Source organism: Sciurus vulgaris (genome assembly GCF_902686455.1).
Source record: "Sciurus vulgaris genome assembly, chromosome: 2".
Taxonomy (NCBI): domain Eukaryota; kingdom Metazoa; phylum Chordata; class Mammalia; order Rodentia; family Sciuridae; genus Sciurus; species Sciurus vulgaris.
In genome coordinates, this window is record NC_136462.1 from 193,253,913 (window position 1) to 193,281,905 (window position 27,993).

Genomic DNA, 27,993 nt, shown 5'->3' on the forward strand with positions numbered 1-27,993 from the left:
GCAGCGCGGCGCTCGCTCGGCAGCGGCAAGATGGCGGCGCAACAGCAACCCCGTGAGGGCGTTACGCAGCTGGCGGGGCCCGCGGCCGAGGCCGACCCCCTGGGCCGCTTCACGTGTCCCGTGTGCCTGGAGGTGTACGAGAAGCCGGTGAAGGTGCCCTGCGGACACGTGTAAGCGGCGAGCCGGGCCTGGCTGGGGAGCGCCCGGCCGGGGGGAGGCGCGGCCCGACGGCCCGGCGCGCGGCCGAGCGGCTGCCCGGGGGCCCTCGGCTGCGGCGTCCTCGGCGGCGCCGCGCTGGGGTCCGGGCGGTCCGGGGCGCGCCGGGAGCCCGGGGCGGACGCGAGGAGCGCTGAGCCGGCCGGGGGCAGAGGGAGGCCTCCCGCGGCGGGCGGTGGGCCCGCGTCCTCGGGACCAGGCCGCCTCCCGCCTGCAGCGCGCGGTGCAGGCGAGCGGTGCGGGGCGCGGAGCTTGGCGGGACGGTGTGCCGCGCGGCCGAGCCCTTGCCCAGCACTCGCACGCCTGAGCCGAGGAGCGGCAGAAACCTGCTCGCTCCTCAGAGTTGGCACGTTCCGTGGCCGCCGCTGGCGCCGGTCGCGGGCCCGCCTTGGCATTGCCTTGGGGACCCGGTCACTCCGAGCGGACACCAGGCGCCGGTTGGGAGGCTTCCTATAGCCCTGCCGCGGGGCCGGCAGCGGGAGCCTGGGAACCGTCGTCCGGGGGGATAAACTCAGACTTGCATCCCAGGGCTCCTGTTTTGCCAGCCAGGAGATCGCTGTTGGCACCTGGCAAGAGCGTCCTCGTCACCCAGGCTTTTTGTGCTTCAGGCACGCCAGGCTCTCTGCAGGCGGGGCGATCGCTGTCTGCAGTTGAGTTAATCTGCGATCCCGCCTCATTGACACCTTCCCACCACGGCCCCACGTCCTTCCCAGGCTTAAGTTACCTCCTTCAGCTCTCCTGGAGCTCCCGATCTTTTTTGCCCCAAACAGTATCCCCGTGCCCAGCAACGTTCTGATCATCTATATTCGAATCATGCAGTCAACTGACTGAAATATCTGTGTGCCCTCTCTGTGCCAGAATCCGAGAGGTAGAGTAGGAATGTGAGCCTGCCCTCAGTTTACAGCCAAGTGCATTGATCATAAGTACTAATGTTCAGACCATCGTGCAGATTCGCCGTAGAGTGCAAGTGCATTACAGGGTTAAGCCCACGTGGATGGGTACTGACATTTGTAAAAAGATGACCCAGCATAGTAACCAACTATGAACTGAAAACAACACGTTTTGAGGTTTCCTTGGGTCACCTGAACCTTTCCTAGGTAAGAGGGCAAGAAACAATACTGGGATCCAACCCTTGTCTCTTTTTCTCAGCTCTTTGTACCAGCTTCCTGTGTTCAGCAGTTCAGTGCTGATTGAAGAGATAGATGTACTTGGTGAGGGTAGCAAAGGTGTCCCTTCGCTCCAACCAACTGCTCTCTTCTCTGCTTAGTTGATTTTTAACTTTTGTGCTTGGAAACTTGGGCATCATGGCAGCTGTGGCTGGGACATTGGATTTTTTGAAAACTTTAAGACTTGAAGGACTACCAGTTGCAGTGGTGCACACCAGTAATCCCAGCAACTCAGGAGGCTGAGGTAGGATTGCAAGTTCAATATCAGCCTCAGCAACTTAGTGAGACATTAAGGGCTGGGGATAGAGCTCAGTGGCAGAGTACCCCTGGGTTCAGTCCCAGTACTGAGAGGAAAAAAAGAAAGACCTAAATGATTATATGCACCTCAGTCAAATGGAATTCAACTGAAGAAGGGCTGGAACCTAGGTTCCCAAGAAAGGGGATTTCTACTGTGATAGAAAGAGCAGAGCATCTGGAAGGCTGAAATAGATCAAGTCTCATTAGTAGGAAATAGAAACTGAAAGCCAACGCAAGATAGTTTAAAAGCAGGCTTGGCCAAGCATGGTGATGCATGACTGTAACACCAGTGACTCAGAAGGCTGGTTGCAGGTTCCAGACCAGTCTCAGCAACTTAGCAAGGCACTAAAGAACTTAGTAAGACCCTGTCTCAAAAAGGGCTGGGGATGTGGCTCAGTGGTTAATCAGGCATCCTTGGGTTCAAGCCCTGATACCACCCCCTACACACACACACAAAAGAAAAAAAACCCAGGCTTGTTTGGGTATAACTGAGGCATAAAGGAACTTGTGAGCATTTGCTAGATGAGCTGTACCACATCGCTAAGGATAAACTTGCTTTCATCAGTGTGCTGGGCTGATTTCACTATGCTCTGACCCCCTGTGCTTTCCTGGTCATTCTTGTGATCTTCCTTGAAGTGGCAGTGCAATGATGACCCTGGAGCCATGCTTCCTCTTCTACCTCGTCACTGTCTTTTCTCTATAGTCTGCTGCGTCACAGCCTCAAAGACCTCTCTTTTTGCCCTTTAGACAGCCTTTACATTTGGTATCATTTCAGATCTGTGTGTCTTTCTTCATAATCAGGTTTTAGTTCAAATGTCACCTCCTCAAAGGAACTTCCTGTGGTTGCCCCAGCTGATCTCTTCGCCTTGTTTTATTTATTTCATATACTTAATCACTATGTGAAATTGACAGGTGTTTTCCTCCGCTGTAGAATATAGCATCATGAAGACAAAGACTTTGTCTCATTTTCATTCTGCCCTCAAGCGATTGAGTAGGCCCCCTCACTTTTACTACTTTATACTAGCCTGGCAGCATTGACAGTCTACCTTAATGTTGAAGGTGAGGAAATTTTTTTTTTGGTACCGGGTGTTGAACCCAGGGACACTTACCACTAAACCACATCACCGGCCCTTTTTTAGTATTTTACTTTGAGACAGAGTCTTGTTAAGTTGCTTAGGATCTCACTAAGTTGCTGAGGCTGGCCTTGAACTCATGATCCTTCAGCCTCAGCCTCCCAAGCTGCTGGGATTATAGGTGTCCACTACCACACCCAGAATGGATGAGGGAATTCTTAGAGACAGTAAAAACACATCAGGTGTGCAGAAGGTTGCCTTCGATTATATATCCTGAGTTCTGACAGAATTTGTTAATCCTGCCTTAAAATCAAACTGGAGCCTAGCATGGTGGTACGTGCCTATTGTCCCAGCTGTTTAGGAGGTTGAGGTAGGAGGATCACTTAAGCCCACAAAGTTGAGACCAACCTGGGCAACATAGACCCACCCCCCTATCTCAAAGAAAAAGTTGAAAATCTATTAGATTGGTTAAAGAGCCCAGGGTATTTTCATGCCTTATCCATTCTTTCTGTATACCATATCTCAGCATCACCACTTACCTAGGTTTTAGGATAGAAACTGACATTTTTTACTTTTTCAAATTCAGTTTAAGTCCTCTAAATCATATCCTGAATTCATTCTATTTTGTCAGGACTCCACAGTCCGTTGCCTGTAGTCATTTATTAGCTTTGTACTTTGTTTCTTGTCATCTTAAAAAGCCAAACAAAGCCCTGTAGTCTGTGATGCACCAAAGTTATTTTTCTGTAACTTGCATTTGGTCTTTTTGCTTTAAACCTCTGGCTCTCTACTGCTTCTGAGGAAGTCTGTTAAACTTTTCTTCTCATGTGCATCATAAATTTTAAACCTAAGGGCCTAGAATAGTCTTCCCCCCCCTCTGCCAGCAGAACTCTTAAAGCTGATCATGGAGACTACCTCTGAAGTCTTCTCAACCCTGTTCTTAGGTCACAACTAGTTGTTCTTGGCTTTGTGTTCCCAGAGTGCTTTACTTTTACCTCTGATGATAGCAGTTACCATTTACTATACATTTCTTTTGTGCTTGACACTATACTGAGGGTCTGCTGTACATATTCCATCCTCCCAAACAATCCTAGAGGCAGGCACTACCATGTTCATTTCACAGAGGAGAAAATTAACATTTCTGGAAATCCCTCCCTAGGTCCCTCAGTGGCAGGAGCTAAGGTTTGAAGCCTCAACCTTAAACCTTCTACCTGTGTCACGGTACTTTGTGTTTATTTCTGTTACTGGACCTGTGTGTTCTTCATAGTCTCCTGCTACCCTCAACCACAGTTTTTCTGTCCTAGAAGGTCTTAGTATTTTAATTGGGAATAGGGGACAAGTTGTTTTTAATCCATGATTCATTGATGTCCTTTTAAAAGTTTATCCACATTTGTTGTCTTGTCTCCACGATGCATGACGGAGCTTCTCTGTGTGTCTTGTTCTAGCTTTTGCTCTGCATGCCTGCAGGAATGTCTGAAGCCGAAGAAACCTGTCTGTGGGGTGTGTCGCAGCGCTCTGGCACCTGGCGTCCGAGCTGTGGAGCTCGAGCGGCAGATTGAGAGCACAGAGACTTCTTGCCATGGCTGCCGTAAGAATGTATGTGGAAGTAACGTGGAAGAGTCATTATCCTGTGGCGAGATGGGGTAAAGCGTAGAGCTGTTGCCTCGGCGTTTCTGAGTTAGAGCATGACTAGGTGACTAACAGCACGTGTGCATGCCAGTTATCTGTGGTGATGGCTGTGCTGTTTTCATTTTTGTAACCTTACTGGTTTTTGTTTCTTTTTTCATGAGTTGGTTGGATATAGTATATATTTTAGCTTTGAAAGTCAGAAATAACTAAACCATTTTTTCCTACGAGATCTGTTTTCCAAATATACATATTTTAAGTTAGAATATAATGGCATATTTCATGATTGTTTAAAATATAAAATGAAGCTGCATGAGGTTGCACAGATGACTTGGGAGTGACTCCCAGTGACTTGGGAGGCTGAGGCAGGAGGCTGGGAAGTTCAAGACCAGCCTCAGCAATTTAGCAAGACCCTGTTTCAAAAAAAAAAAAAAAATACTGAGCTATAGCTCAGTGGTAAAGCACCCTAGCTTTAATCCCCAGTACCAAAAAAAAATAAACTATAAAATATCTGGGGCCAGGTGCGGTGGCTCCAGTCTATAATCCCAGCAGCTCTGGAGGCTGAGGCAGGAGGATCGTGAGTTGAAAATTAGCCTTAGCAAAACCAAGGTGCTAAGTATCTCAGTGAGACCCTGTCTAAATAAAATACAAAATAGGGCTGGGGAAGAGGCTCAGTGGTCAATTGCCCCTTGGTTCAGTCCCCGGCACCAGCCCCATGAAGTCAAATGACTCAAAGAAGTTACCTACTGTAATGAGTTTGAAGGGAGACTTCATGATCTGTGTCATTAGAGATAATGAATTTAATGGTTCAACTTTTTAGCACTTGACAGAAAAGAATCATGATGCAAAGGTCATGATATAAAGGTCAGTGTGAAATCATGATTATAATAGCAGTATCTAACACTTGAAATGCATCCCTGCTCCTTGTATAATCATATTATAGTCAGATATATGTTTTTACATCTGTCATACTGCTACTGGAAAGGAGAATTACTGTTATTTTCCAAGAGATGTGCATAGCTTTATTGATTTTAAAATCATTACAGTTTTATTACAAGCAGTACAAAAATATAAAATACCATAGGCTACTTATTCACTCCAGAGATTATCATTGCAAAAGCATTTTAATTTAGAAGTCTACTTGACATTTCTACCCTTTGACAAATACAGATAGAAATGTTTGTAAATAACAGGGGTAGGATTTTTATAAACTGGGATCATACTATATTTTTTCACTTTTGAAAGTTCTGTTTCACTTATTTATTGGGCAGTCTTGCTTGTCAGTTTCATTATTTTTAACACTGGAGTATATAGGTGGTCACGGTATGGACATATTGTATCTCCTTCCTCTTAGAGTGAGTTAGTATTAGAGGTAGCAGGGCTATTGCATTGCTCTCTAGGACTAGTTCCCATCCCTTTTAGTTGGAAGTTCCTTGATTGGTAAGCTTAAATCAACAAATTCTTGAGCTGGAGTTAAGACAGACTTATCATAGTAAGCTGGAATTCAGATAACCAAACCTTTATTTTCCCCTTGGCAGTTGAATTTAGAAATTTAGAGACACTGAAATAAAATTTCTTACTACCTTCATCTTTCTTCATGCATGCAAGGTATTTTTTTCTCCTGCTGAATGCTTTTGATTTTCTCCATTTTAAAGATCAGTAATTGCATAATTTCTCCTTGGGAGGTTGAATAGAGATGACTGGAGTTTGAGACTACCTGACCAACGGAGTGAGACCCAGTCTCAAAAAGAGAATAAGAGCTAGATGCAGTGGTGTATACCTGTAATCCCAGCGACTCAGGAGGCTGAGGCAGGAGGATCACAAGTTAGAGGCCAGCCTCAGTAAAATTGTGAAGCCATAAAGACTTAGTGAGACCATAAGGACTTAGTGAGACCCTGTATCAAAATTTAAAAAAATAATAATAGAGAAAGGACTGATGGTTTGGTTCATTGATTAATTAAGCAGCCCTGGGTTTAATTCTTGATACCTAAAAAAGAACAAGAGATTAGCTACTGTACCATGGGCATACCTCAAAAAATATTTTGTTCCCTTACCTCCCCTTTCTTTATTCCTTATACTTTTTCTTTCTTTAAGAACACCTGGCACAGTGGTGCATGCCTGTATTCCCAGCAGCTCAGGAGGCAATACCTGGCCAGGCGTGGTAGCATGTACCTATAGTCATGCCTACTTGGGAGGCAGAGACAGGATTGATTGCTCCAGTCCAGGAGTTCAAGGCCTGCCTGGGCAACACAGCAAGACCTTCTTTCAAAAAAGGAAGACACAAGCTGAGTACAGTGGCTCACACCTGTAATCTCAGCAGCTCAGGAGACTGAAGCAGGAGGATCACAAGTTCCTCCAGGCCCAATAATTTACCAAGGCCTTTCTCAAAAGAACTGGGGATGTTCTCAGTGGTAAAGCACCTCTGGGTTCAATCCCCAGTGCCCACCACCACCACCCCACCGCCAAAAAAAAAAAAAAAAAAAAAGGCAAACAGGGTTGGGGATGTAGCTCAGTATCAGAGCACTTAACCTGGCATGCACATGCACAGGCCCTGGGCTGGATTCCCAGCACTGCAAGAAAAAGCTAAAAACAGTGCCAGGAAAGCCAGGTACTGTGGTACACACCAGTAATCCAGCCACTTGGGAAGTGGAGACAGGATTGTAGGTTCACGGTCAGCCTGGGCAACTTAATGAGACTTGTCTCAAAATAAAGAACTCTTAATTTTTAATTAAGAATGTAATTCTGGGAGGCTGGAGCCCACTGGTGAAATACTTGCCTAGTGCATGAGGGCCTGGGTTCAGTCCCCATCACCACATAAAAAATAAACGCAAGAATATAATTCTGGGGACTGGGGCTGTAGCACAGTGGCAGAGCACTTGCCTAGCTTGTGCCAGCCACTGGGTTCGATTCTCAGCACCACATAAAAATAAACAGACAAAATAAAGGCATGCTGTCCATCTACAACAACAGAAAATTTTTCAAAAAGAATTCTGTAGCTCAGTGGCAGAGAGCCCCCGGGTTCAATTCCTTTCTCTCTCTCTCTCTCTCTCTCTCTCTCTCTCTCTCTCTCTCTCTCTCTCTCTCTCTCTCTCTCTCTCTCTCTCTCTCTCTCTCTCTCTCTCTCTCTCTCTCTCAATTCCTTTCTCTCTCTCTCTCATACACACACACAACCTGTGATGAAGCACTCATCACAGTGGATTTTTTACCTCTTCCGTCTTATAGCCTAGACTGAGTGTAGAAAACTTTTTTTTTTGGGTGCTGGGGATTGAACCCAGGGCCTTGAACTTGCAAGGCAAGCGCTATACCGACTGAGCTATCTCCCCAGCCCCAGAAAACTCTTTTTTTAAACATCATTGGATTTGGAGCATGTCTATAAGCTCTTTGTGTATCGGCGTACAGCAAACCTCTAGAAGAGTTCTTTTAGAGTAGAAGCAGATGTCATGATTTCATAGAGTGGAACATCAGCCTTGATGTTAATGGTTCTGTGGTCACTGTTCTGCCCCGTTGGTATCGTCAGGAATGTAGTGAGATTGTTTGCCAGGATAATGTAGGTCCAGTTTTCATCTTGCCCTTGCTTTGGGACCATATTTGCCTGGTATAAGGTGCTCACTAATGTTGATTTTGATCTTCCTATTCAAGTTCTTCCTGTCTAAGATCCGAGCCCACGTGGCTACCTGTTCGAAATACCAGAACTACATCATGGAAGGTGTGAAGGCCACCACTAAGGATGCATCCCTTCAGCCAAGGTACTGACTCAGTCACCCCCTTAGCTGGAGTTCATTTTCTGCTACAAAGTGTTGGGTACTTTATGCGATAGGGTTTGAAATTGATTCAGGTTTTTCATTGTTGTTTTGGTGGGGGCATGCCAATGTCCGCTTCTGGGTTAGCTGTGCTACTGCTGTTTTCAAAACACATGATTCAGAAGTGATCATTGGAATCCTTGTCACACAAATTCATCGAACTTCACTCCTTTTTGGCTGAAGTTATGTGGAAAGGTATTTACAGAGTTTTTCTTTTCTCCTGCCTTTCATCTTCCAGGAATGTCCCAAATCGCTACACCTTTCCTTGTCCTTACTGTCCTGAGAAGAACTTTGATCAGGAAGGCCTTGTGGAGCACTGCAAATTATCCCACAGCACGGACACCAAGTCTGTGGTAAGAGTCATTTTTTTTTTTTTTTTAAATGGGTGGAGGGTCAGACTTTCAAGAGAATTGCAGGATTAGTAAGCTTCTATGTACCCTTCACCTAGATTTGAAGTTACCTTTGTTTGTATTCTATTTATACATATTTTTTACTGAACCATTTGGGCTTAAGTTACAGATACCATGGCCCTGTGACCCTTTAATACTTCAGCATATATCCCAAGAATAAGAACATTTTCTTTAAAAAAATCACATTTTTTTGTGTACAGTTACCACATTTAGAAAATTAAACATGGATACAATGTAATATCTATGAAATCCATGTTTAAATTTTAACACTGTGTGCTTCATCATGATTTCTCCTCCCCCTCGAGAGGAGACAGGGATGGTTTGGAAGTGTTGTGCTTTCTGGGTGCCACCTTAAGTGTCATGTGATATCTTTGGGTCCATTTGTTGGAATATAACTTGGATCCTTGGAGTCTATCAGGTTTCTCAAGAAAAAGAAAATGAGAAGCTTTCTCCAGTCTTGTTACTCTAAATTTGAAAAATGAGAAGTTCTGACGACAGTCATATGTGGCTTTGAATAGCTTGGGGATTTTATTTTTATGTGGTGCTGGGATGGAACCCAGTGCCTCATACGTGTAGGTAAGCGCTCTACCACTGAGTCCCAGCCCCAGACTTGAGAGTTTTCAGTAGTTATGTCCCCTCTAAAAGGGGTCGGGCTAATGTAGGATCTGCTTCGCTCATTTGCCTTTCTAGCCTGGTCCCGAGGAGCTCATGTGTTTGCAGCATTTGTTCCTTGGCCCATATCCCTCCATCTTGAGTAGAGGAAAGGCTCCTTTCTACATCTCACTCTTCTCTTTTTTTCCCCCATATCCTTGAACCTGGGTGCTTAATCACTGAGCCACATCCCCAACCCTTTTTAGTTTTTATTTTGAGACAGGGCCTCCTTAAGTTGATGAGGCTAACTTTGAACTTGCAGTCCTCCTGGCTCAGCCTCCTAAGTTGCTGAGCCAGGATTACAGGAGGGCACTGCTGCACCTGCCCATCCTACTCTTGTTTATCTGCATTCTCTAGTCGAGGCAAAGGACCAAGACGAGGGCCTGGCACATTACCTGTTACTACATATTCCCTTCTCTTACCTGCTCTATCTGCTCTTGTGTTTTTCCCCTCAAACATGCCCAGATCTTTCCTGTCTGATTGATGAGAAGAATATTTGATCCAGTTTACTTTCTCTAAGAGCATTAAGTTTCTTTGCCTTCCAGCTTGTGGCTTTTCAGTGCAGCTCTCTCTTCTATTCTCTTTCCTCTGTCCTCTGCAGAGTCTGGCTTCTACCCCCATCATTGTGCTAACATCATATTCTTTGTGTCTCAGGTAGACTTGTTGATGTTCTTGTTTTCCATCATCTCTGAAATTTTAAAAAATTTGTTTCTTTGTAGGTAGTCAGTTTATTGTATGAAAAGTGGAGTATAAATCTCTCTCCAGAACTTGGAGTGTAGCTCAGTGGTAGAGTACTTCCTAGCGTGTATGAGGCCCTGGGTTAAATTCCCACCACCTTGACAAAGGGAAAGCTTTTCTCCAATCCTCCCCCTAAGTCTGTTCCCCCACAGCATCCGCTGGCCTCAGTCTGTCTTTTGTTTTATTTTATGTCCATAGGTATGTGAAACTGGGGATTGAACGCAGAGGCCCTCTATCACTGAGCTGCTCTCCAGCCCTTCGTATTCTATTTTATTCTGAGACAGGCTCTCACTCAGTTGCCCAAGCTGACCTCAAACTTGGAATCCTCCTGCCTCAATCTCCTGAGTAGCTGGAATTACAGGCGTGCACCACCATACCTGGCTCCTCAATCTTTGTTCTTTTTTCTTTGTGGTGCCAGGAATTGAACCCAGGGGCACTTAACCACTGAGTTACACCTGCAGCCTCCCCCCCCCCCCCTTTTTTGTATTTTATTTAGAGACAGGATCTCACTGAGTTGCTTAGAGGCCCACTAAGTTGCTGAGGCTGGCTTTGAACTCTTGATCTTCCTGCCTCAGCCTTCCAAGCCACTAGGGATTCTAGGTGTGTACCACTTTCTTTATGGTTTTACACTTTATTCTATATTCAGATTTGTAAGTGCACCATACCATGGTGACCAACCAGCTTATCAGGACATCAGACAATCACAAATAATTTATTCTCACCCAAAAATAGTCATTTGACTGATATCCATTTTTCTAATATTTATATTTTTTACATAGATGATTACTAAAATTTTGGTGAGCAGGTGTCAGTCTGGATTGGTCATTACATCTATTATTTTGCTTATGATTCCAAAATGATAATCTGGTATATCCTCTTTGGCTGTATTAGATAAGTGAAGTGATGTGTTCTAAGCTGGTCCAGCAGTACATGCCTATAATCCCAATGATTTAGGAGGCTGAGGCAGCAGGATCGAAAGTTCAAGGCCAGACTGGATTAAGACTAAGCCAGATAAAAAGGACTGGGGATATAGCTCAGTGGTAGAATGTCTCTGGATTTAATTTCCAGTACCAAAAAAAAAAAAAAAAGTCAATTACGGTCATAAATTTGAACATCTTTGTGTGTTTATTTTTTGTGCTTGCCTATGTATTTGGTTTTTTTGTTGGTTAGTAGTTTTTTGTAGTGCTAGGGATAGAATCCAGGTCGTTGAACGTGCTAGGCAAATGCTCTACTACTGAGCTATATCCCCAGCCCTGTTTTTGCATGCTTATAAGATATAGTCTTGGAGGTGAGTTAATTTGGGCAATAGTTAGCTGCACTCATAATTTTGATAGCTCTTGCTGAACAACTCAGTGTTTTCTGGTACCACAGCCTAAGTTTCTTCCCCTCTCGCCTCTTCCTTCCCCCTTCGTCATCCCGAAGTTCCTCTGGTGGTTCTGTCTCTGTTGAGGCCTTTTCCTTCAGCTCCTGGCCTCTGTCCTAGCTTCTCTCCCTCTGCAGCTGCTTTACTCTCAAACTCTCAGCCCTTCCCTTTGGAAGCCATCTCCTCTTCAATCTCTAGGCCTGTGTTCTGGCTCCATGACTACAGCTGCCTGTTCCACTCATCTGCTGTAACCCAAGATTCGTCTCTTGCCAGTTCCATCTGTCACTGTGTTCCTTGCAGTTGCTAGGGTTCCATTACTAAGCTGAAGCATAATGCCATCCTCTTTGCCTGATTCTCCATCCTGTGATGCTGCTGCCCCCTAGCTTCTCTGCTCTACCTCTCTTCTGGGCACCCTACTTTGTCTCTACCTCTCCACAGACCTCTTTGGTGCAATCCCGGTCATCTGAGCGTTTACTTTGTCAACATGCATAGAAGGCTGTGCTGTACTTCCCTGGGAGATAATTCATCTGATTATTTACTTGGTTGTTCTTGGATTTTTTGGATAAGCTTGTGCTGAGTTGAAAGGCCATATTCCAACCCCCACAGGACTGGCCCTCCTCTTTAACTACAGTAGCATTTCAGAAAGGATGAAACCCACACCCACATGTCTTTTGACTTAAGTAGAAGACTTGAAGTGTTTTCTAGGATTCTGGTATGCACAGGAAGGAAAACTAGGTTCTGCACTAGAGTGTCATGAAAACCATCTTGGAGGAAAGACAGCCAGGCAGGCCACAGAGGGCTGGAGTCAGTTCAGAAGTCAGATGCCTGAGATCTTGCTTCTTTGTTGAAAGGTTTGTCCAATATGTGCCTCAATGCCCTGGGGAGACCCCAACTACCGCAGCGCCAACTTCATAGAACACATCCAGCGCCGTCACCAGTTTTCCTACGACACTTTTGTGGTGAGTCTTATTTTTCTCTTAGGGGAATAACAGAACTTCTCGATTTTTCTGAAAAGAGGAAGAGGGGGCCCTTGTCATTCAGCTTTGTCTCTGATGCAGTGGGCTCCCAGTCCCTTGCATGACAGCCATGTAGTGTCTTCTCATGGGCAGTCAGGTGAGCAGAGTGCTGTTAAGATGGTCTTGACAGTTACTGGAACAGAGAGCCAGTGAAGCTTGCTCCTGCCCCTGCCTCCCAGTTTTGCCCCACTTTTTTCTGGGGAACGGGACTTTCTGCCCCTGAGCCACATCCCTAGTCCTTTTTATTTTTTGAGGCATGTTCTCTCTAAGTTGTTCAGGGCCTTGGTAGGTTACTGAGGCTGACTTTGAACTTGAGATCCTCCTGGCTCAGCCTCTTAGCTGCTGGGATTACGGGCGTTCACCATCATGCTTGGCCTGCCTGCTTTCTTTTTGTTTTTAAAATTTCTGCTTGTTACACAGCTTAGTTTGGGAGCCTCAGGCTCAAATGCCCATGAGGACCAGGCAGATAATAGAAATGGTCCTCTTAAGTATTTGTAAGCTGACAGGGCATGACTCATGTTATGCTGTCATCAACTGTAGCTGATTATTGTCATGTGGGAATGCAGGCACAGGACTGGGGCTGTGGCTCAGTGATGGATCACTTGCCCAGCATGCACTGGGCCTGTGATTTGCTCTCCAACACTGCAGTGTCAAGTTAGGATTTTAGAGTATTGTTTACTCTTTGTGTTTTTGGGGATTGAGCCCAGGGGTCCCTTACTAAAAAGGCTTCACTAAATTGCCAACGCTGCCCTATAACTTCTGATCCTGTTGCCTCAGACTCCTGAGTTACTGAGATTTCGGGTGTGTGCCATCATGCCTGGCGGAAATGGTGTTTACTCTTAATGGCTGTATTTCAGGATCTGACAAAGATTCTTTTCTATGCTGTCAAAAAAAATATTGATTCTCAGTGCTGAGGATGTGGCTCAGTGTAGAGTGTTTAACTAGCATGTGCAAGGCCCTATATCCAGTCCCCAGTACTGCAAAAAAGAGAAGTATTCTTGCCAGGTGTGGGAGTGCACACCTATAATCCCAGCAATGCAGAGACTGAGGCAGCAGGATCACAAGTTAAAGGGCAGCCCTGGCAGTTGTTTTAGTCAGCTTTTTTTGCTGCTGTGACTAAAAGGACCCAAACAGTACAATTGTATGGAGAGGAAAAATTTATTTGAGGGCTCATTGCTTCAGTCCATAGAAGGCCGGCTCCATTCCTCAGGGCTCAAGGTGAGACAGAACATCATGGCAAGAGAGTGTGGCAGAGGAAGCAGCTCACGTGGTGGTGAGAAAGCAGAGAGCGTCTCCACGCTCCAGATGCAAAATACATACCTCATAGTCCTGCCCCCAGTGAACCACTTCCAGCCACATCCCACCTGCCTCCAGTTACCACTCAGTTAATCCCATTAGAGATTAATTCACTGTTTAGGTTAAAACTATTATGCAGTCGTTTCTCCTTGCATTGTCTCACATGTGACCTTTTGGGGGACACCTCATGTAAACAATACCAGCAATTTAGTGAGACCCTGTCTCTAAATTTTAAAAAAGCCAGCTCGCTGGTAGAGCACGCAGGGATCAATCCCTAGTATGGAGTGGGATTGGGCAGGGTAGGTGTGGGACACAGGATGGACATGGGGTGTGGTGGCACATGCCTGTAATCCCAGCTGCTGGGAAGTCTGAGGCAGGAAGATTGCAAGTTTGAGGCCAACCTCAGCAGCTTAGTCAGACCCTGTATCAAAATTAAAAATTAAAAAGGTCTAGGAATGTAGCTCAGTGATAAAGTGACCCTAGGTTCAATTCCTAGTATCAAAAAAAAAAAAGATTCTGACAATATCTAAAACTCAGACTTTAGCATAACTGCCCTTTTCATTAATGGTATAAAGATGGATATAGTTTCTAAAAATGCCCAAGGAGCTAATTTTACCTCATTGAAGAAGAGTTGTTTTACTACACTTCTGCTGTACCTTATAGCCTTCAAAAACCCCTGTTCTTTCCTGGGCACTGAAGTCAGTGCTTGCTAATGACTCTTCAGCTGAGTGTGTCTATGCACGTCTCTGCCTTCTGGATCCATGAGCTCAACGGGATGTGTCGAGTGTAGTCTGTGGCAGGCTGCGCGTGCTGTCTGGGCTTCACAGTCTCCAGTGGAGAAGGTGTTGTCATTTGCCTTTAATGATGAGGCAGCATAGACTGAGAGATGAAGTAATTTGTCCATTTAGTGCAGATGATGGGCTGGGGTCCCTGGCAGCCCTCACTAGCCCTCTTGCTAGGCTTTCTCTTACTGAAAGTCTTGGCAGCTGTGAACTGTGAGCTGAGTTTTGTGTTTCTCGCCCTCAGGATTACGATGTTGACGAGGAGGACATGATGAATCAGGTGTTGCAGCGCTCCATCATCGATCAGTGAGCAGAGTCCTTGCTGCCTGTCTTGTGTTCTAGAGCTTCCATGACATGTTAAGTGTGAAACCTTTGACTCCTACACCTTAGCCGTACAACAGACCTGGAAATGAGCCATGGCACTGGGACAGGGTCACTTCTGACAGGGGAAACGGGTCCCCAGGTCAGAGCCCTCTTTTCCTTTGGGCTCTCACCAAAGCTCTCTCCCCACTGTTAACTTGTTTTGTCACCTGGTCTGATCTCATTGGTCCTCAGTTACTTCGTGGAGCCTCTGCTGCCTCTTCTGGAAGAAAATCCAGCTTCTTCACCTCCACGTGTTCTTGTTTCACACTCGTTCCTCCCATCCAGCATTCGTCTCTCCCCTGAGCCAGCCAGGACCTCTTCTGGTCACAAATAGCACAATGAAACAAGCCTCCCCTTTCCTTGCTGGGCGGTGTGGGAGCCCTGTCAACAGTGCAGCGACTAGGGCTGAAACTCCTCTGTGGAGCTGCCTGTCAGCGGGTGTGGGTGGTGCCTGCCAGAAGCTGCAGTTTGCACCCTGGGAAACATTTCAGGAACCCTCTTGGGGTGAACATTCTGGGTTTTGCATGATTTGATGCTGGAAGTTTTTATTAGTGATATTTTGCTACACTCCTGCAAACCCTTAGAATTAACTGGTTCAGTCTTAATGCCTGCATGGTGCCTTTTAGGATAAGGTATGACCGTATATTTGTGGTGGCGGTGTGTCTAGGTCAGGAAGTCACAGCATTTTTCCGTAATGGGGCGAGGGTTGGCTAAGAGAGGCGGGAGGGCCATAGCTTTTTGATTCCAGTTTTCAAGCTAACAAAGTGTTTTCAGATGACTGGGTCACATTTACCTTTCTCTTTGGGAGCTTGTGTACAATCTTGTCCTGAAGCATGAACAGGAGTCCTCAAATGATTTAAAGGAAGAAAGTGTGGGGGCTCTGGTGGCTTCTAGTTCTTTTATCTTTTACTTCCTAACTTAGATTAAATTGAGCATTATTTTACTGTCACAAATGGTTTCTTTATGACACTTATTTCAACATCCAAATCGCTATTTTAAAACCCTGCCTTTCAACTTGGAGAGGCTGTGGTGCGCCCTGTTGTCTCTTCCTACAAGACCCGCTGTCCGCAGGGCGCGTCACATCCTCTGATGAGCAGCTAACGAAAACTGTGTGCTGGGAATGTGGTTCATTGCAGTCCAAGAAGCTTGAAGTTGAATGTACTTCATGAATATTAGTTATAAGGCTAAGAGCTGCCAGCCTAAAGCATAGGAGCAGAGTCTCTGATTGACCAAAAGGCTTATGGACTTGGTTTATTCTTTCGTGTCACATTTCCAGGTTGAATACGGCAGTTTTTTCCTGGTCAGTGGCCACGATTGCAAGTGGCGCTGGGCCTGTACCCTACTGTGAGCCTCTTCCCGCCTACCATGACAGAGCAACTACAGTTGCCTACTAACCAGCGAGGACGGGGGTCCCTGTGGGGCAGTGTAATTTTTTTCTAATTTGTTATTACTTGGGAGGAGCGACCTACATGTTAAGGTTAGCTTCCTCACTGTAATTTCTGGGAAACATTCACTCAGACCTCCCTGAGTTGAGATCATCCTGGCAGAAGTCTGGAGGGAGGTTTGATAAAACCTTCATTGAGGGCTTTGAGAAGAGCACGTACATCTCATGGTGGAACCAAGAAACGCATTTCCTTGTATTAAGTGCACTTCACGTATTTCTAATGAGATGATGACTTTCCAGAAAGTGATATTTGTTATGTTCTGGCTTTAAAAAGGTGAAATATAAATAAATTTCATAATTTATCCAACTGGTGAGCTGTAGTGCCTGTTCTCATTAAAAACCATTTGCTGAAGTCTGGCTGGGCCCTCCAGAGTCCAGCCTGGTTTCTGTTTGTGGCTCTGATACTTACAAGCTGGGTGTCATGGGGGTCCACCAGTGCTCTTTGAAAAACGGACGCAGCACCCACGTCTCACGGATGGAGGCTCCAGGAGGCAAGGAATGACATGTTTCCATGGAGCAAGGCTTTAGACACACAGCTTGAGCTCTGGGTGGTGGAGCAGCCGCGTGTGGCTTCAGGTAGAGGGTTCTGCAGGCTAACCAGGCTGGGGTGCTTTTAAATTTTGCACTCTGCCACTAGCAATCATCTGAGAGCCAGTGCTACTTCCAGAACGTGGGGCTAATTCTGCTTGCCTCTTAAGGATATTAGAATTCGAGGAGCGACGAATGTGGAACCCGGGCCCAGTGCCGCTCTGTGGGTACTCTGGTATTCTGCTGCTGTGCCTTTCCTGGCCTTCTCCTCCTCTCTCATCCTGGTCCCACAGGATGAGAAATTATTCCTTTATGTATATGTTTCGTGGTGCTGGGAATTGAACCCAGGGCCTCATACATGCTAGATAAGCGCTCTGCTACTGAGCCCATCCTTAGCCCCAGGACTTTAAATTTAACATGGCTAAGCTAAGGCAGGAGAATCACGAGTTTGAGGCCAACCTGGGAAACCTAGCAAGACCCTGTGTCAGTCAAAAGTGGGGTGTGTGCTCAGTGGTAGAGCACTTGCCTAGCAGTGTGGGTCCCTGGGTCCAGTCCCCAGCTCTGCAAAATAGTAACGATAATATGACCCAAGTTGTTGAGCATCCACGCGCCATCCTGTCTCCTCGCACCTTGTTCCGTCTTGCAGTGACTACCCGAGACGCCTGCGAGTCCTTTCCTGCCCTGCATCCATGCCCAAGGACCAGTTGAGTCCTGGACTCTAGTTGCAGGTCAGGAAATTGGAATTTGGGCTTTCATTTCCTGAGTTCTTTCATGTGCTAGAAATTAAAGCACTTGTACCAGTACAGATCAAGAAAGTGACATTTGAACTGAGACCAGAATGAAACAAGGCGCTATTCCAGTGACCACATGGGGACAGCATTCTGCATGGGGAACCACCAGTTTTACACTTGAGGCACTGCAGCAGAGGAGACCCAGGAAGCCATGGTGGAGTGGAGGGGAGAATACCTCAGGGTGGGTGGGAGGCAGACGGGAGGGTCCACTCCCAATGAGATGGGACTTGGGGGATTCTAAGTGACATGGTCTAGTGTGGGTTAAATCGACCCCTGGCTGCTCTGGAGCAGGGACTAGGGCAGGGAAAGTGGAAGCAGAGGCCAAGAGGTAGTTGCTGCAAGAATTGGCAGGTAATGGTGGCGCGGGACCATGTGGCGGTGAGGTGGAGTCTGACTGGGTCAGGTATTTTCCGAAGGGCAGTGTGGAAGCGAGAGAGGAGGGTGGGGTCAGTGGAGGTGTCCCCATCGGAGTCCGGGGAGATTCATGTCCATGAACGGGGCTTTGGGCGTTAGGCTGCAGGTTCTGGCGTCAGGCACAGATACAGAAGGTGCCAGCCCTCCAGCACTTCTGGAGGTCGAGTAGGACATACCTCACATGCTGCTGAGTGACAGCAGAGTACCGGAGGATGTCCATCCATCTGGTGTCACAGTGCACGTGGGGGCGGGGCTGTGGCTCTCAGGGGAGCGCGTGCCTGGCCCGTGTGAGGCACTGGTTCCATCCTCGGCACCACATAAAAAGAAATAGAGGTATTTTTAAAAATATTTTAAAAAAATGCCTGTGGTCTGGGCTCTGGTTGCAGCACAGTGGTACAGTGCTTGCCTCACACGTAGGAGGCACCGGGTTTGAGCCTCAGCACCACATAAAATAAATGAAATAATAAAAGGTATTGCATCCATCTACAACTAGAAATGTTTTTTAAAAACGCCTGTGGATTGAGCTTTCTTGATATATATGGGTAGATAAAAGTAAATTTGTGTATTTATTTTAAATACATTAAACACTAAGCATTTATTCAAATATTATTTATATATAAATATATATGACCAAAAATAAGTATATATTTGAGTATATCATCTGCAATGGTAAAAGTGCTTACATTCAATTTGGCCAAAAAAAAAAAAAAAACTTTAAAGATTGTCCTTATTGGAAAAGTGACCAGTTCCTTGTATCCAGACACACGTGGCATCATTTACTTAAGCACTTGGAGCAGCACTGTGCGGGCGCTGGACTCACCTGTTAATCAAATTTAATTTCAAACTAGTAAGTATTCATGGTAAGGGATCAACAAATGGGAGCCGTTTAGTAAAGAGTAAATTGCTTCCTATTTCAAGAAGAAACTAGAAGCCACGAGCCGAAGGCCTACAGGAGGACCTGGTCCTTTTCTCCATGGGCACCTCTTCCCCTCCGTCACCTGCTGCTCTTCCCTGACAAATGGGGAGAGGGACTAGGTTCCTCCCCTGGGTGTGGGCGCAGACGCATCCCTTCACAGCCACGTGTCTCCAGTACAAAAAACTACCCTAAGTGGTTTCACCTGCCTCCGTGAAGTGCTGAGGCTCAGGGCAGGTGAAACCACTTAGGGTAGATTTTTTGTACTGGGGATTGAATCCAGGGGCACTTTACCCTGAAGCATCTGGCGTGTTCCTGGTTACGTGTGCAGCCTTACCAGTGCCCGTTAGCATGGCTGTCCTGAACACAGCACTGCACGCCAGGCAGCACTCTCACACGGTTTGTGCCATTCTTGGTTTGCTTTCTGCCTCCCACATGAGAAGTCCAGCTGTTGGGGGCAAGGACTTTGTCCACCTTGTTCACCTCTGACTTCCATCCTTAGCCCCAAATAGATGGAATAAATACTCCAGAACTGAAGTGGAACTGCCCGGACGCCTTTCCCACGGGCTACGTTCTCCATGGCAATTGCTCCGTCCTAGGATGAGGGCCAGACAAAGGTAAGGAGAGCCGGAGGGGTAGCCTCTCACTCTCCAGGGCGAGTCAGTCTCAAAATGAAGCCAGAGGAGGCCAGACTCAGGTGGGCTGGCTAGGGTGGCTGCTGCAGGTGCTGCCTCCCCCGCTTCCCTATTTTCTTAATCCACCTGCCCCGCCAGTACTGGGTACTCGACCACTGAGCTGCATCCCCAGTCTTTTTTGTTCTTTTTTTAGAGACAGTCTCACTAAGCTGCCCAGGCTGCCCTTGAATCTGCCATCCTCCTGCCTCAGCCTCCCAAGGCACTGGGGTTGCTGTCGTGCCCCCTCCCGCCTTTATTCCTTTCTTGTTACTTCCTGGCTTTCCGCTGTGCCTGCTGCCTACCCCCTGGGGCTCAGCGGGCACCTGAACAGGAGTAAGGCTGATGATCATCGTCTTCATCCCTGATTCCTGACAGTTCTGTTGAAGCCTCCCCTCCTTTGGCCCCTGAAGGGTGATCAGAGCCAGGCATTCGAGTTATGTCAGCCAAGTCCGTCTTCAGGCTGCATTCCCACTGCAGAGTTGGAGGGGTGGAGGCCAGAGAGGCAGTGAGTCCCCTGAGCCAGGAAGGGCGTGGCTCAGTGCAGCTTCCGCACAGTCTGCTCGGGGTCTCCTGTCACAGGGTCCGCAGTTGGTAGGTGTGACCCTCGACAGATCATTCGGATCTCCTTGTTCTTAGGTTCTCTTCTGTAAAATGGGACTTATAGAAGTGTCTTCCTCACAGCATTCGTGAGGACCGGGTTCCATCTCTAGTACCCTTAAATAAACAGGAGTAGCCAATGTCACTATTGTCCGTCTCACCCCATTGAGACCTCTCAATGACTGGTCCCACCTAAGAAAGCTAGCTGAGCAAGGTGGCGCATACCTGTGATCCCATTAACTCTGGAGGCTGAGGCAGGAGGATTGCAAGTTCAAGGCCAGCCTCAGCAACTTAGCAAGGCCCTGTCTCAAAAAATAAAAAAGGTTGGGGATGTGGCTCAGTGTTTAAGCACCTCTAGGTGCTTAAATCCTAATCATGTAAGGATCACATTACATTTCCACGGGGGTGGGGCAGTGCCTGTGTGGAAGCATCCAGGTGACCAAGCTCAGGCCCTGTAGATTGCAAGAATTTAGTGATGAGCTTTTATTATGTAAAAATCATCTGGACTATTTACCTCATCTCAAATGATATACCCACAAATTATTTATGAAGGGAACACTGTGACATTGCGGTAGAGAAACCTAGCAGGCTGCCTCTTTTTTTTTTTATTTATTGTTTGTTCTATTTAGTTACACACAACAGCAGAATGCATTTTGATTCGTTGCACACAAATGGAGCACAACTTTTCATTTCTCTGGCTGTATCAGAATGCCTCTTAACCAAGCGATCAGCTAGTATCATCAGTAACGGACAAACCAGGGCTGAACCGATTGGGTGTTCTCTAGCACTCCCGTGGCCCCTGGCAGGAAAAGACACCAGGCCTCTAACCGAAAGGAAATGTCAGGCAAGTCCAAATTGAGAGTCAGTCTGCAAAACAGCCTGAACTCCAAGATGCAGGCTCTGCTGAAGACCCGAGAGGCAGACAGTGCACCGGATTGGGGATTGGATCCTGGATGGTGGGTGGCGCAGAGATTGTTATTGGGCAAATGATGGCGGACTGTGGTATCAGTGCTTCATCATGGCTAGATCGTTTTATCACTTAGGCAGAGGATGACCTTATTCTCAGCAGATATGTCGAGTATAAACACACCTGTATGGGTCAAGGGTCCTGGCATCTGGAGTCAGCTCAGATGGTTCCAAAAATAGCGTATGTGTGTATATGTAAACAAACACATCCACAAGGGACAGGGTGTGCATTACAGTGGGCTGTGGCTCCGTGGTACAGCGCGGAGCCTGGCATGTGTGAGGCCCGGGCTCCATCCTCAGCACCGCACATGAATAAATAAAGGTTTGTCCACAACTAAAAAAAAAGTTTTTAAAAATACAATGCATAAATTATATAATGCAACTTTTTTCATACTGAGGATTGACCCCAGATTCGCTCTACCACTGAACTACGTCCCAACCCTTTTTATTTAAGGCTAAGTTACCCAGGCTGGCCCTGAACTTGCAGCCTCCGGGAGTAGCTGTGGTTATTGGGGTGTGTCACGATGCCAAGCCTATAAGGCAACTTAAAAAAATAGTAACCGGGAAAGAATTACAGGCAAAAAATGAATCCGCTCCTTTCCACCCAACAGACAAGCAGCAAGCCCACGTCAGTGAGGGTGTGGGGCGCACCTGTAATCCCAGCGACGCGCAGGCTGAGGCAGGGAGATGGCAAGTTCAACACCAGCCTGGGCAGTCGACGGAGGGGTGTAGCTCAGCACTTGCCTAGTATGTGCGAGGCCCCGAGGTCCACCCCAGTACCAAAAATCAAAACCAATGACAACCAAAACCATTACAATATCGGGATTCCTTCAGACCTCCGGGTCACTGTCGTTTTGGCTGAGACTTAAGTGGACAGTGCTTTACTTCCCATCTGTGGCCTCTGACTTTCACTCTGTCGTGCGCCAGCATCATTATCTCAGCAGGATGCGTCCTGGTAAGGATGGAGCATGATTCATTTGTCATGGGTGTTTAGGTGGCTTCTGTTAGACGCTGTCAGAAACAGCCCGGTGTGAACGGCTCTGTGGACGCTGGGCGTCTTTGCCAGCTCGACTGATTATTTGATATGCAGAACTGCTGGGTCAGAAAGAGGAAGGATGAGAGAGTCAGAGACCAAGAGTCTGGGGAGACTCTTAGGGACACACCTAAGGAGGGACATTGAGAGCGAGACCGAGAATCAGAAAATCAAAGAGAGGAGGGAGAGCAAGGTGGGAAGGTGGGAGAGGGGTGTTGCCGCTCTCCTGGGGGACAGGTCTGGGGCCTGGGGTTGCCCACAGCCTGGCCACAGGAATGCAGGCAGGAAAGTGAAGCACGTTTGAGGGACACACCTTTCAGATAAAACTCGATGAGGTCAGAGTCCTCTGCGCAAGGACTTTCCTGGGAGTATTGTTCCTAAAGAGCGAAAGGTGGGAAGCGAGCGAACTGCTCATCAAGAGGGGGCTGGTTCTAGATTGTGCTGTGAATGCTGCCAGGAGCTGAGTCCAAACAGGACCCTCGAGCAAATAAACCCGGAGACCCAGGGACATTTAAATTTCAGAGAGTGGGTCTGTTCTGTGCAGTCTTATGCTAAAAACCTTTGTTGTTTATCTGAAATTCCGATTTGACTGGGCATCTGTGTTTTATCTGGCGACCCTATCTCCAAGATAAGTGAGGAAAGCCGCTGCTCAGGAGGGGGCCGCTCTTGGTGCGGGTGCGCAGGTGTGCACGTGCCTGCCTGCCTGCCGGCTTACAGGCGCTGACCTGGGAGGCACAGTTACCACTGGGGCAAAGGGGCTTCTCTGGGCTCACAACTGCGGCGGTCCCAGGAGGCCGAACCTGGGATTTGTGCTCCGCAATCATTTGTATACATGTGTTCAAAGTTTAATATATTCAATAAAAATGTGAAAAACCCCAAGTGAACCATTCTCATTTTTTTTTTTTTCAGACGTAGGGATTAGTTGCAGGGGTCCTCTACCACTGAGCTATATCCCCAGCCCTTTTTATGTTTTTATTTTGAGACAGTGTCTTGCTAAATTGTTGAGACTGGCTTCCAATTTGCGATCCTCCTGCCTCAGCCTCCCTAGTGGCTGGGATTATAGGTGTGTGCCACCACCCTGAGCTTTTGTTGACTTTTTGCCCCTGAGCTGCACCTCCAGCACGCCTCCTTTCCAGTACTCATCCTCTGTGGCTTGGAGCTGTGCACAGGTCCAGAAGTGAGAAGGGCAGCCGTCTGTGACAGAAGGGAAGAGACGGAGGAGGCACATTTAGCCTTCTGCCAGGAGCGCAGGGGAACAGCTCTATCAAGCCAGGCTGAGGGCTGAGGCTGCCCAGAGAGGCCTGGAGATCACCTGGGGAGGCTGCTCTTCCTTAGATCGCAGTGGCCCTCAGGCCCGAGCGCAGCGCGCCCCTCCCGGCTGTGAGCAGGGGCTGGCAGGTGCCCTGACTTCGCCCCCGCCCCACCCACAGTCGCCCTGGGCAACTTCCTTTTCCCAAGGTGACCCCCTCATCCTCTTGGCCCAGTTCTCTTCAGACACCTTCAGTGTGACTGCTGGCCCGCCTTGTGACCTCCCTGGGTGGAGGAAGACAGCCAGTGGAGAGGCGGCGGCGGCTGCCCCCTCTCTTTCCTTTTCTCTGTACTGGGGAGTGCAGCCAGGCCTCGTGCTGCCGGGCAAAGGCTCTACCCCGAGCTACATCCCCAGCCCTTTTTACTTTTTTAATTAATTTTTTTCCTGACCTTGCAGTCCCTGCTTCAGCCTCCAGAGTAGCTGGGAGCATAGGCATGTGCCACTGCGCTCGACACACTTAGTACCTTGGTGCAATTCCATATCCATTAGGTCCAGAGCTTTCTCCTCCTTTTTGACAAATGGTAGTATGACTGCGCCCTACTGTATTCACTGGTCCCCACGTGGGCCACTCCGGAACGCCCTAGGGACCCCGTGTCAGTGAGCCCTCAGGTGGAGATTGGTCCGCTGCAAATGGCATGATGGGTGAGCCCGTGGCCGTGGACTGGACCCAGACGCTTCCCTGGGAAGCAGTTGTAACTGGGACGGTGACTTCCTGGACAAGGCCCAGGCTGAATCTGTTTGTTTTCAGGCGAAGGTGAGACATTGGATGAGGTTTTATTTCTTAAATGAAGGATGACGTGGAAGCTGAGCCTGACTCACCCAGTGAACCTTCCCCAGACAATATCTGCTCCAGTTATGATTTGCTCTCAGCTCCTGACTGATCCGCTCACCGATCAATGATCTAATCAACAGAGAGCAGCTCGCCTCATAAACAAAGGGCCCTCAGAAATGAGAAGTTCAGGGCTGGGCTGTGGCTCATTGGTGGTGCACTGCAGCACGAGGGGCACTGGGTTCGATTCTCAGCACCACATATAATTAATTAGTGAATTAAGGCCTATCGGTATCTAAAAAAATTTAAAAGAAATTAGAAATTCATCAACTTGGTGACCCAAAGGACTTGAAAAGTAATTTGGAAACAATTCAGAACACAGAGAAACTGAAACCAATTTGGAGTATGTAAACAAGGATGAGGCTGAGGCAGGAGGATCGAAAGTTCAAGGCCAGCCTCAGCAACTTAGCGAGACCCTCTAAATAAAAAATAAAAACGGGGGCTGGGGCTGGGGCTGAGCGGTAGAGCACTTGCCTAGCACGCGTGACCCACTGGGTTTGATTCTCAGTACTGCATATAAATAAAATAAAGGTCCATTGAAAACTAAAATAAATAAATAAATAAAAACAGGCTGGATTAAGGCCCCTGGGTTAAAAAAAAAAAAAAAAAAAAAAAAAGTCCAGGATGAATTAGGCGCAAAAGAAACCAGAAAACTATCTACTCCTGTGAGATGCACACTGTGACAGGGGACCCCAGGTTCCCTTCTCAGATGGGAAGATATAAAAGTGAGATGGCTAGGTGTGGTGGCAGTCCCAGCAAGTCAGGAGGCTGAGGGTGGGGACGATGTTTGAGGCCAGCCTCAGCAAATGAGCGGGGTCCTAAGCAAGTTAGTGAGATCCTGTCTCAAAATTTAAAAAAAGGACTGGGGATGTAGTTCAGAAGTAAGGCAGCCCTGGGCTCAATCCCCAGCACACAGAAAATAAGTTAGACTATAGACTCCAAGAAGGAGCCCTCGATTCCCTGCTGGGAATGTGATATAATGCAGTTTAAGCTTTCTGGAGGATATTTAGACAAATGTATCAACATATATAAGGTATCATTTAACCTGGAGTGAAAAAATGTGTGCATGAGCCAATCATTGAAATTTCCACATCATTTTTAGTAGCCAAAAAAAAAAAATAAAAAATAAAAATTGTAATGGAACCTAAATGCCCATCATGAGTCCCTCTGTTGGATAGTGTGTGGTTATGGCATAATCCATGCATAAAAAGGTCGCAGCTCCAATCCAGCAGCTCAGGAGGAGGCCGTGGCAGGAGGGTCGAAAGTTCAAAGCCAGCCTCAGCAACTTTGTGAGGCCCAAAGCAAGTTAGCGAGACCCTGTCTGAAAATAAAAAATAAAAAGGGGCTGGGGATGTGGCTCAATGGTTAGGTGCCCCTGGCTTCAATCTCAGGAAGGAAAGGAAGGGAAGAAAGGAAGGGCAAAAGGAAAGGAAGCGATGCAGATGTCCGTTCGAATTGTCCCTTCCAGAAGCCTTGCCTGGTCACAGAAGCCCTCCAAAGCAACCGATCGGTTTCACCCCCATGGAAGGTCACAGGGAGGCTCTTTGGCCAGCAGAGGACGCCGGAGGACCGCGACCAGGGGAGTGGGGCAGACCTGGGGCGGGAGCAATTCAGCGAGACCCCGTCTCGAAATGAAATAAAAAGGGCTGGGGACGTGGCTCAGTGGTTCAAGCCCGTACCGAAAAGAGAAGAAAAAAAAATCACTTCTGCTTCCCCAGCAAGAAGGTGCCCGCCTCTCCCAGACCCTCGGCTGGGAGCCGGCCCCGCCCGGGCCTCGCCTCCGCCCGGCCTCCGGGAGGCAGGGGCGCGGCAGGTTGATTCAATCCGGTCCGAGCGCGGTCAGAGGAAGGGCTGCCCCGCCCCCTGACCCTGCCCGGCCCCCAGCGCAGGTGCCCGAACCCTGGAAGGAACATGGTAAACCAGGCAGTGGGTGCTTTGATCTCGGAGGGGCCCATGAACGGCTACCCCTCCTCAAGTCCCCAGGGGATGGGAGCCACTTACCCTTAAATTAAGGAAACCGAAGCCCCGAAAGGCGAGGTAACTCGCCCGGGGTGACCAGCTAGGAAGAGGTGGAGCTGGAAATCAGTCATTGGACAAACGCTTGGCAGGCCGGCTCTGAAGAGAACGGGCGCACACAGGGGCCTGGGTGCTGAGGGGCCGCTCCAGCTACACTCCCTGGAGGAGGGACTTCAACCAGCTGTGCTTCCTCCGTCCCTCTCTTCGTTTCTCTGCCTCCTTCCTTTCCTTTCCGGCCTTTGGAGGTGCTGGAACTCGCACTCGGGGCCTTGGGCATGATAGGTGTGTGCGCGCGTGGGTGGTAAATGTATCGTGCACACCAAAAGGGTCTGGATCATTTGTGCGGTTTAAAGACCAGTAATAGGTAGGGATGTAGCTCAGTGGTAAGGCATCTGCCAGTGTGTACAGGCCCTGGGTTCAGTCCCCAGAACTGCTGGGGAAAAGAGAGAGGGAGAGGGGGAGAGAGGGAGAGAGAGAGACTAATAAAGATGCCTCCCTGCTTGGGAAACAGAACAGTACCAGAACTCCAGAAACTCCCCAGAAGTCTCTTTTTAGCTCCTCCTTTCCCAGCCAACACCATTCAGAATTTCCTATTAAACATTTCCCAGTTTGCTGCCCCCCTACCTGCCCCTACCCCTGTGCCCGAACTTGGGATTGAACCCAGGGGTGCTTAAACACTGAGCCACATCCTCTGCCCTTTTTATTTTTTATTTTGAGACAGGGTCTTGCCAAGCTGCTTAGGGCCTCATTGGATTGCTGAGGCTGGCTTTGAATTCATGATCCTCCTGCCTCAGTCTCCCGGATTCCTGCTTTTCTTTACAGCTTTACTGCCTGTGGATGTGTGGAGCCCTGAATAATCTAGGGGTTAGCAGGCCTGCTTTTGGAAGTCTGTGGATCCAGCCAACTGTAACACACTTGTTGCTAACTTCTTTGGCTCAACAGTGTTTTCGAGATTGGTCCCTGTTGCATGGAGTTGCGGTTCATTGGTAGTAGCGCTCTGTCGCAGGATTGCATTAGAGTTTCTTAATCCACTCTGCTGTGGATAAACACCTGGGTGGTATCGAGTTTTTGTTTTTTTTTTTAATTAGGAACAAGGGTACAATGACCCTACTCTAGTTTGGTCTGGGTTTGGGGCAGGCCATCAAATCTTAATAACTCTGGCTGCTCCCTAGGAGAATCAGGGACATTTCTAACAATGCTGGTGCCAGCAGCCCTGCCCCCAGATAATTAAATCAGGATGTGAGGGGCTGGAGGTGGCCCAGGCTTAGGTCTCTTAGGGAAATCTAATGTGCGCCAGGGCTGAGGACCCCTGAGAGGCGGAGAATGGACTTGCTGGGAGAGGAGTCACCTGTTATTGAGGTCAAACTTTTCCCAAGTAGCTGTGCCCATTGACACTCTGACCAGCCCTCACATCCTCATCAACACTTGATATTGACCAAATTTTGACTCTTTGTCCTTCTGCTGGGTGTGAAATTGTACCTCACTGTGGTTTTAATTTGCATTTCTTTCATTACTAATGAGGGTGAGTGGTTAGTTGAATTGCTGCTGAAACAAAGAAAGAAAGAAAAGGTAGCCAGGTGAAGATCTATGAAAAAAGAAATTTGGTGGAAAGGGAGGTTGAACAGCAGGTACCAAGGTCCTGTGGTGGGAAAGGGCCAGGATGTCAGAGGAACAGAAAGAGGTTG

The 27,993-nt window shown here is 47.8% G+C and overlaps 1 protein-coding gene across 2 annotated transcripts; it reads left to right on the plus strand.

The window, feature by feature from the left end:
* RNF114 (ring finger protein 114) lies at window positions 1-27,936 on the plus strand. 2 transcript variants are annotated; one of them, XR_013761818.1, is made up of 7 exons: window positions 1-170; window positions 4,195-4,345; window positions 8,015-8,121; window positions 8,414-8,528; window positions 12,189-12,296; window positions 14,676-15,469; window positions 27,925-27,936. XR_013761818.1 is itself a non-coding variant. In XM_079127048.1 (6 exons), the coding sequence occupies exons 1-6, from the start codon at window positions 31-33 to the stop codon at window positions 14,739-14,741; spliced, it is 687 nt and encodes a 228-aa protein (XP_078983174.1). In that variant the 5' UTR covers window positions 1-30; the 3' UTR covers window positions 14,742-16,549. The 2 variants fall into 2 exon arrangements, 1 of the variants encoding a protein (XP_078983174.1); XM_079127048.1 differs by lacking the exon at window positions 27,925-27,936 and having other exon boundaries at window positions 14,676-16,549.
* Window positions 27,937-27,993: the final 57 nt, after the last annotated feature.